This window comes from Phascolarctos cinereus, unplaced genomic scaffold, assembly GCF_003287225.1.
Source record: "Phascolarctos cinereus isolate Bilbo 61053 unplaced genomic scaffold, phaCin_HiC Scaffold_5;HRSCAF=322, whole genome shotgun sequence".
Lineage (NCBI taxonomy): Eukaryota > Metazoa > Chordata > Mammalia > Diprotodontia > Phascolarctidae > Phascolarctos > Phascolarctos cinereus.
In genome coordinates this window covers 460,791,595-460,801,435 of record NW_027555958.1, presented here as the reverse complement: position 1 = coordinate 460,801,435, position 9,841 = coordinate 460,791,595, and the positions used below count along the sequence as shown (strand labels likewise).

The following is a 9,841-nucleotide window of genomic DNA, read 5'->3' as shown; positions in this document are numbered from 1 at the left end:
TGTAGTGGACATTGCTATTGTTACTACTACTGCTGCTGCTGCTTCTGCTGCTGTTTCTCCTGCTGCTACTACTACTATTACTACTATTACTGTTACTACTACTGCTTCTGCTGCTGCTGCTACTACTACTCCTCTTCCTCTAGGTACCAATAAGTAGCAGAAGAAGAAAATTTGGAACGATGCCCCTGGTTGAGCTTCTCCAAAATCACTCCACCCTCTGAGACGCCCAGTGAAACTAAGATGAGGAGTAGAGGTGGTGTTGGTGGTGGGGAGTACCCATGTTCTCTCAGCTTATCTAGATGAATAAGTATTTATTATATACCTACTGTATACCAGCCATTATGATAGACAATGAGATAATAAAACAAAAATGACTCTTCCCTCGTCAATGAAAATAATTATAATGGTAATAATTGTTCCAGAAGATACAGATGAAGAGGGCTAGAATTCCAGGTAAGGATGAAAGTCTGTTCAGAGGCAGGAGACAGGAGGTGGAATAATATTGTGAATGGGGAATAAATCAATCACCTTGGCTAGAATGTAGAGTGGGCAAGAGGGGACATCAATAACCAGCATTGAAAAAGGCTTTAGTCAGACAGTGAGGGGCTTTGACTGGCAAACCAAGGGGTGTGTATTTTATCCTACTGGCAACAGAGAAACACTGAAGCTTCTAGAGCAGGGCACAATATAATCAGACTTTTGCTTTGAGAATATCAGTCCAACAGCTTCATGGAAGGTGGATTGGAAAGGGAAGAAGTTGGTTGTAAGGAAACCAGTTAACAGGGTATTGCAACAGTCCATGTGAGAGGTGATGAGTGAATGAATGCTCTCTCTCTCCCTTTCTTTTCTCTCTCTCTCTCTCTCTCTCTCTCTCTCTCTCTCTCTCTCTCTCTCTCTCTCTTTGTCTGTCTCTCTTGGACACGTGTTTGGGCACAGATATATACAACATCCCTTGAATCAATTTTGGGCACCACCTCGTACTGAAACAGGACAGGTGGTTAGGTATGTATATGTACCTCTGTGTGTGCACAACACTTTAGAAAGTCATAGTGACATCTCTAACTCATCTGTCTAAAGCTTGTGATGTCTAATGAAATGGTCATTAGGTATTAAAAAAACAACCCAGCCCTTTGTGTCCAGCTTCCTGATATTTCTATAAGGATTGCTTTTCTTTCCTGAGCACACCGATGAAGTGCTTTGTATAAAATCATCACCCAGGACCACATCAGCGATTTGCAGAGGTAGGAGGAGCCTCAGTGGCCATCTTTTTTTTTTTCCTGGTGAGGCAACTGGGGTTAAGTGACTTGCCCAGAGTCACACAGCTAGTAAGTATTTTGTGTCTGAAGCCAGATTTGAACTCAGGTCCTCCTGACTCCAGAGCTGGTGCTGTATCCACTGTGCCACCTAGATGCCCCTCTCAGTGGCCATCTTGTGTAACCCATACCCAGCTAGTGGAGAAATGCCAAGGACTTTTAAATAGAAGACTCCATTTCTAGCTTTCTACGTCTCAGGCTTCTTTATTCAATATGACATAGGAGTGGTCTTACCCCATCACAAGTCATTCAAATAGACCAGAGACCAGAACTGAACCTTTCTGGACAAACCGAGCACAGCTCAGATGTCTTCATTCATGATGGCTGCATATTCTTTCTGGTGTTCAACAAGCTTCAAGAATACTTTGTACTTTTTGTCATAAAATCTGTATTTAAAAAAAAGTGAATTCGATAAATCAGATGAGGCCCAAACAAAACATTTTACATGCTGCTTATACTCAAGAAAACATAAAGTATTTTTGATCCTTTAAAAAAAATAGTGAATAGCATCCAGGTAGTCCTTTAACATTTGCAAAATGCTTTCGAAATGATATCTTCTTTGAACCTCGTAAGAACTCCGGGAATTAGGTGCCATTATTATCCCCATTTTACAGATGAGCAAACCTGGGGCAGACAGAGAAGCATGCTCATGCTAACCCATCTGATAACTGAGGGATGCTTCAAACTCAGGTCTTCCCTAACCAGGTGCAGTCCTACTCCACCCATGGCATTGCTTTGATGTCCTCTTATTGGTGCTGCTGTTGTAAGTGTGAGAGAATGGTAGTGTGGCCTAGGTTGAGTACAGTGCCTCTGTTAACACATGGTGGGGCCTCAATATTTAGATAGACAGACAAAACATTTATTAAACACTTGCTATGTGCCAGGTACTGTGTTATTTGGGGACTGAATGAATAAATAGTCCTGTATTAAAGGAGCTGTCTTCTACCTAAACCATGATTTATATTTTTAATATTTTTTGCCTTTGAGGTTAATAGATTTACAGTTGGAAGAAACCTTCGAGATCATCTAGTCCAACCCCATCCATTTTACAGATGAGGAAACTGAGCCCCAGGGATGGGGATTGACTGTCCAAAGTCGCCCAGGTTGTAAGGAGCAGAACCAGGATTTCATACCAGGTTCTCTGACTTTCCTCTTGCCCATACTGTCCCCTTTTCTCCATACCTCAGATATTCTTTTTTCTTCACAAAATGAGAAGTTACAATGTTTCTCATCCTGAGCCCCATGTTTTAGGAGGGACATTGACCAATGACAGTCAGTCCAGAGGAAGGCGGCGAGGATGAATAGGAGAAATGAGTAATACATGAGTTCAATCGTGGGGTAGTCCATTCATTAACACAGACTGAAACTTCCTGAGCCTTAGGAGATGGCATCTGAAATTTGTTACAGCCAAAAATTTCTTCACTCGGTGTCTGTGAGGTCACAAGTGTTTCTCTGGTAGAGCTAGGTTAAGACAAAATCACTAGGCCTTTCTAGCTTGATAGAGACAGCCAGAGATTGAGTTTGTCTTTGAGAATCCAGAGTCTTGTCCCAATGGGCAAACTCTGCAACCGGAGGTTAAGACCTTCTCCAAGAAGCATTTCTTGATTGCCCCTAATTCTAGCACCTTCCTTCTGTTGATTCCCCCATCCCCAATTCATCTGCATATTCTTGTTTGTCCAGAGTGCTTTGCATGTTTTCTTCCCCATCAGACTGTGAGCACCTTGATAAAAGGGACTGTCTTTTGGCTTTCTTTGTATCCTCAAGACTTAGCAAGGTGCCTGGAAAATAATAAGTGCATAATAAAAGTCTTCCTGACTCCAAAGCTGGCTCTATATCCACTACACTAGGTCAGTTATTCAACAAGCATTTATGAAGCTCCTACTATGTGCTGGGCACTTTGATAAGCCCTGAGGATACAAAGAAGGACAACAGATTGCCCCTGTCCTCAAGGGGCTCCATATGCAAACAACTCTGTACAAACTAGATATCTACAGGGTAAATTGGAGATGATCTCAGGGGGAAGGCTCTGAGATCAAGATGGGCTGGGAAAGAAGGAAGGCACCACTTTCACTGAGCCTTGAAAGAAGCCCCAGGTTCTAGGAGACAGAGACAAGGAAGGAAGGAGATCCAGGCACGGGACCCTCTCCCAATATTACATGCAATAGACAACATTTCAAAATGCAAAAAAAAAAAACCCAAACTCCATTGGTTTGTCTTTTTATTTGTCTGTTGTCATTATGCTAAGGACAGTCTTGGGTACAAAGCTGGCTGGCTTTAGAGCCTCATCTGACACTTACTGACTGTGTATTCCTATGTAACTCACTGAACTTCCCAGTTCTCTAGGTAATTCTTTAAGACTCTAAGCTTCAGATATTGTGCTGACCTGTATTAGTAGAGGTCATTTTCTCACCTGGAAGTTTCCTATACTAATGAAACCCTAGGTGCAGTCCCTATCCCAATACTGATAACATTTTAATGTACATTTTAAGATTGAAATATTTTTTAAAGATGTTAATATTGTATAATTTGTATTCCTAGACTCAAAGACTCCTGCAAATATAAAATCAAAGAAAAGAAATTGAGAAAAGGTGGCAACTATCTAATAAAAAGAAAAATCTTAACACAATATATTTTTCTGAAATAACATAAGAATATGAGTTTCACAGATTAAATGAAATGATTAATTAGGTGTCCTGTCAGAGAGCCTAGCTTATGGGAATGGGACAGATTGAACAGCAAGCAGCCTTGAATTCAGGTCAGATAATCAGAGAAATGATGTCAAATTCAGGCTTGATAATAGCCAGGGAATTTGGCAGCCACAGTGGTCAAGGACACATATCCAAAGTGGAGTATAATATTGTCTATGAGCACAGAGCTGGTCAAACCCATATGGCAAAAAGATGCTCATAGCCAGAGAGGACAAGTGTGGACAGGGCCTAAACAAGTGGTCTGAAACCTGTCAGATGGTGAGATGGCAAAGTGCTGGACTGGGAGTCAGAAGAGATTGAGAGATGCCACTTCCATGAACAAAAGTCAACTGGGCTTTACTTCCCTTGGGGGCCTCTGGGAAGAAGACAAGCATGCTGACTGCATTAATCTGCCATCTGCTACTCTGATACTTGGTGGCACTTCACACAGCTTTGATGAACTAACAGTTTAACTGAGGTGTATCTGCCACCATCTTTTCAACATTCTCAGAGTCCTTTCACATAGGTTCATAGGCTGCAAGGGATCATAGAAGTCATTGAGTCCAGCTCGCTGATTTTACAGATGAGGAAATTGAGGCACAGAGAGATAAAATGACTTCCCTAGGCTCACCCAGCTATTAAATGTCAGAGATAATGAACCCTCCGGGATTCCAATTCCAGTGTTCTGTCCACTGTAGTATGCTGCCATTAATTGCATCTCCCTTACCTTACGATGCCCTTGAATGGGCACCACGTCTGACCTACAGAAAACTGAGGCACAAGGGGGTAAACTGACCTTTACAGTCAGATGTGGAAGAGAACTTGTGCATTCAGATGTTTGATTCTTCCACTAAAGTCTTTCCCATTTGAGTGGAAGCTTCTTTCAAGGAAGGATTCTTTCATCCTTTGTACTTGGGTTACCAGAGCCCAGCACCATTGACTGGTCTGTGGTAGAGCTTAAGAAATCCTTGTTGATTAGTCACAGGATTTCACCAAGACTCTGGGAAGGCACTGAGGACTTGTCCTCTGGACAGGTGGGGATTGGCATCTGTGCTGATGACAACTTGAGCATTAAAGAAAATGTGTGACCCACAGGTCACAGCTACTGAGAAGGTAGATGTCTACAGATATTTTAAATCTGAAAATAAAACCCACCCATTCTAAGCTTTCCTCCAAACCCAATATTTCCTCTGTGTGTGTGTGTGTGTGTGTGTGTGTGTGTGTGTGTGTGTGTGTGTGTGTGTTTGTCAGCGCAGAGACTCTTGAGGCTGAGGACTGGAGTTCAAATTCTATCTCTGATGCTTACTGCCTGGGTCACATTGGGCAATTCACTCCTTTCCCTGAGTTTCAGCTGTAACCTGAGGGCTTTGGAGTCCATGGCCACTCAAGTTCCCTCTAGCTCCCAATCAATCATCTCTGAACTGATTTCTGTCCCCTCTGAAGAGGATGATAATCTCCAAAAAGACCTTTTCATTACTGAAAAGAGATCATTTTCCTTTCCTTGCAAGACATGCAACATGCCTTAAGATGGCGCCCCAACACTGCTTGTGCAATTTCATGGCCTGTTTAATCATATTTACAGAACTATGGAAAAGCAGAGATGAAGGGAGCTTCAGCGCAGAATCAAAGATCTATGCTCCAGCACCTAGCACAGTGCCTGGCTCATGGTAGATGCTGAATAAATGCTTGTTGGTTGATCGACTGAGTGTTCAATGTCTCCACATGAGCTAACTGTTTTCTCTATATATCCAAGACATTAAATAAATAAAAGCTCAAGGTCGTAGAATCACAGGCCTGGAGCTATACAGGATTCAGAAGCCATTCCATCCAAGTGCCTTATTTTATAGAGGAGAAAACTGTGGCCAGGGGAGGTGATGGGACTTGCCCGAGGTCATACGGTCAGGGATGACATTATTAGGGTCCTCCACGTCCAGAGCCAGGACTCTGTAGATTTCCCTTTGCTCAGCCTTCCTGGCTTCTTTGAGAAGCACCAGAAGAAGAGGAGCAGCGCTTGGCTGGGGATGGGGGAGACCTTATTCACCTTTGGGCTAGAATCAATCAATCAACAAGCTTTTATTCATCAGCTGCTTGGCTCTTGGGACCATTCTAGGCTTTGGGGAAACAAAGGCACCAGTGAGGCAAGCCCTGCCGTCAAGGAGCCTATTTTCTGTTGGTAGAGAAAATATCTACGTGTGTATCTGTGTACATATGTGTATAGATAGATATTGATAGATCTCTACATGGAGAGAGCATAGGAATGTTCTTTCTTGTCTCTCCCTCTCCATACATCTATACATACATATATATACAATATACTCCTACATATGTATATATGTGTGCATGTATACACATATTATCTAATATATTGTACATATTCTGTATACATGTTTATGTACATATAGTTATCTATACTAAATATAAAGTAATTTTTTTAAAGAAGGAAGCAGTAGCTGGGGAGTGGGATCAGGAAAAGCTTCATGCGGAAGGTGTGTCTTTGAACTGTATCTTGAAGGAAAGTAGGGCTACCAACAAGTTGAGATGAGGAGGTTAAACATTCTATGCCTCACAGATGATCAGCGCAAAGCCCCAGGACAGGAGATGGAATGTCATGTGCAGGGGACAGTAATAAGGCCAGGATGGCTGGACTGGGGGTGTGTGGAGGGGAGTCATGTGTAACAGCCTCAGAAAGTTGGGGTTGGAATCCTACCCCTGCTAAGAACAAATCCTTTCCCTTCCCTGAGCTTCCATGCCCCATCTGCAAATGGATGGTGAAAATTCTTTCCATGACGGTCTCCTGTTTTCATCTATCCTTTGTATTTGAAGGGGACCAATGACATCACAAGGTGATATCTTGACTCATGTGTGAACTGGATTAAAGTGAGGCAGAGTTGTGCCAAGCCATCAGCCTCCAGAGTCATCAAAGTCCAGTGCCAGGACAAAAGTCAAGATGACTGGTGGTGGCCCGAGATGCGATGGATGACATTGGCGTCTTTGATGTCTCACCGAGCTCTAAGAACTCCACAGCACCTACTTCAGCTGCCTTCATGGTCTTTGGAACAAATTGTTCTCATCTGCTCATTCTACCAGGGGAAGTCTTCATATTCTTGGAGTAGACATCCCTCTATCTCACTAACAGGTTTGAAACCTGTCAGTTATCCTCAACCTGGTTTAGCCCACTTGTGCACATAATGAACTAGGGTGGGGGTCTACAGACCCCAGGGTCCATTCTTTCAGACTCCAGGCTGACTGCCTCTCAGGGTTGTTCTGAAGCCAGTGTTCTGCACACCTGAAAGAATTTTCTAAATGTGGATTAGAGTTCAGCAGGGGATATAGGAAGAGCCAGCATTTCTCTAGTGTTTTAAGGTCTGCAAAGCGCTTTACAAATATGATCTCACAACAATCCTGGGAGGTAGATGCAGTTATTTCCCCCACTTTTATTGAAAGGGAAACTGAGGCAGACTGCAATTAAATGACTTGTCCAGGGTCACCCAGCTAGTAAATATCCAAGGCTGGATTCCAACTCAAGTCTTGGTGACCCCAGGTCTGACGTCTATCTACCACACCATCTAGCTGCACATATGTGTACACACATACATAAACACGTGTGTGTATATACATATAGTATATATTAAATATATTATATAGTATGTGTATATAGTAAGGATGTTGATAGCAGTAAATATAATATATACTAGCATCTAATATTCCCTTTTATATACATATATGGACACACACACACACACACACACACCCCTAAAGGGGACTCCCCCTCTCTACGGGGCATTGAGGTTTGTAAAGGGTTTTCTTTACCTTTCCTGGTAGATGATTATTGCAGTTTAACTTATCCCCATTTTACAGATGAAGCAAAAGAGGCTCTGACAGGTGGAAAGATGTTCCTACGAAAGCTCCAGCTGGCAAGAATCCCAGCTGGGATTTGAATATAGGCTTCCTTTTCTAAATCTAGCACGCCGGCAGCTTTACAATCATTGCTCTTGAGGGAGAACATAGTACAGGGCAATGCTTCCTGATGGAACTAGCCCAAGTACAGTTCCTGGTAAAGTAGTGAGCTCCCCGTGATCAGATGTATTCAAGTATGAATGACCTTCTATCTGTTTCTACTGAGGGAAGTCGCGCTTCATCGAGGATAGCATTTGCAGGCTTTAACTACTCCTTTCAGCTCCAGGATTTTGGGGATTCTTGATCGATTCTCAGATGTCACTACATAATTGAATGTTTTTTCTTTCTGTGCCAAGCTTCCTTGGAACACGTTTTTAATTCCAAATCTAAAACACTTTCCTATAACCACAGCCCTAACACATTCTTGGGCTTATGGCTTCAAAGTAAAGTTAATCAGCCAGCTCATAGGAGAGTTCTGGTTACAACCAGATAAAAACAGAGATGAGTGTTCTCTCTTTCCTTTGGTCCCCCATCAGTGAATTCTCATCGATCAGATCCCAGAAATCTATAGATAATGGTAATCATGAATCATTCATTCAGAGAGGAAAAGGACCTTAGAGGACATGTAGGGGCAGCTACGTGGCCCCATAGTGCATGGAGTGCAGGGCCCGGAGTCAGGAAGACTCATCTTCCCGAGTTCAAATCTGGCTTCAGACCCTTACTAGCTGGGTGACCCTGGTCAAGTCACTTCACCCTGTTTGCCTCAGTTTCCTCATCTGTAAAATGAGCCGGAGAGGGAAATGGAAAACCAGTCTAGTATCTTTGCGGAGAAAACCTCAAATGGTGTCACGAATTGAATGATGTAACATGTAAAATGCCTTGAAGCCTTAAAGGGCTATGTAAATACAAACAATTTGTATTATTATTGTTATTAACATTATCAAGGTAGCAAAACAAGAGGGCTTGGCTTGGAGTCAGGAAGGTCCAGGTTCAAATCCCACCTCAGAACTTTCCACCTTTGGGACTATGGGCAAATTGCTAAATAAATCTTGGGCCTCAATTTCTCATTTTGAAAAAGGGGGTTAGACTACAAGATCTCTAATGTCCCTTCTGGCTCCAAATCTATGGTCCTCTGAGCCTGTAAATGCAAATTCAGGGTTCTTTCCATGAAAATGAGCATTTGGAACGACAATTTCTCCCATGTCCGTGATGATCTCTATGTCTCTCTACTCGTCTCAGCCTATCAGTTCATGCTCCAGAGCAGGGGTGGGAAACCTGTGGTCTCAAGGCCATATGTAGCCAGAGGGCTTCATTTAAGGAACCCTGGTTCCTTACTCCTGTTCCAGAGCCTTTACAAATCCCCCTGCTGATTCCCACAGCTGGAATTGCCTTCTTAAATTTTTTTTCCTAAGTTATTGCCTTCCCTCTTTTGTTCCAATATGCTCTTATCTTTGCACTAAAAGTATGTGTCCATGTTGCATTCCTCCCCCTCTGCTAGACTATGAGTTCCCCAAGGACAGGATCCCTCGTGCCTAGCACAGTGCCACGTGCAAGACAGGCATTGAATCACTGTCTCGTGAATGATCTGCATGACCACTCTGGAAAGGATATAGATTCCCAAGCCCAAGACACACGTAAAGATGTTTGTTACCTCTTCTCCTCAGGCTTGGGGAACACAACTTTCCCGACTTTTCCCATCCTTGCCATTGCCTCCTGTTAAACAATAAACACAGAACAAAGTGGGCTTTTGTTCCAAACCATCAAAACCAAAGGAAGATATTTTGCAAATAAGAACATTCTGACTTGGATGAGTTTGGGTTTAAAAACATTTTTTGAAGTCAGTTGGTCCATTGTGTTTTTTACCTCTTTATTTTCTAATCTCATAATTTAAAAAAGTTGTTTTTTTTTAAAATTTCATTCATATCTGGAAAAACAAAACAAACC

The 9,841-nt window shown here is 42.5% G+C and overlaps 1 protein-coding gene across 3 annotated transcripts in view; it reads right to left on the bottom strand.

Annotated features, from left to right (window-relative positions):
- Window positions 1-1,497: 1,497 nt before the first annotated feature.
- FGGY (FGGY carbohydrate kinase domain containing) overlaps window positions 1,498-9,841 on the bottom strand; it is a 544,879-nt gene continuing 536,535 nt past the window's right edge. For 2 of the 3 annotated variants that reach the window (XM_020993097.2, XM_020993098.2), the window contains exons 15-16: window positions 9,549-9,610; window positions 1,498-1,699 (exon numbers count right to left, since the gene is read on the bottom strand). In XM_020993097.2, the coding sequence (XP_020848756.1) occupies window positions 1,615-1,699; window positions 9,549-9,610 (147 nt within the window). In that variant the 3' untranslated portion in view covers window positions 1,498-1,614. The remainder of the gene's footprint in view (window positions 1,700-9,548; window positions 9,611-9,841) is intronic. The other variant, XM_020993102.2, reaches the window with a different exon arrangement.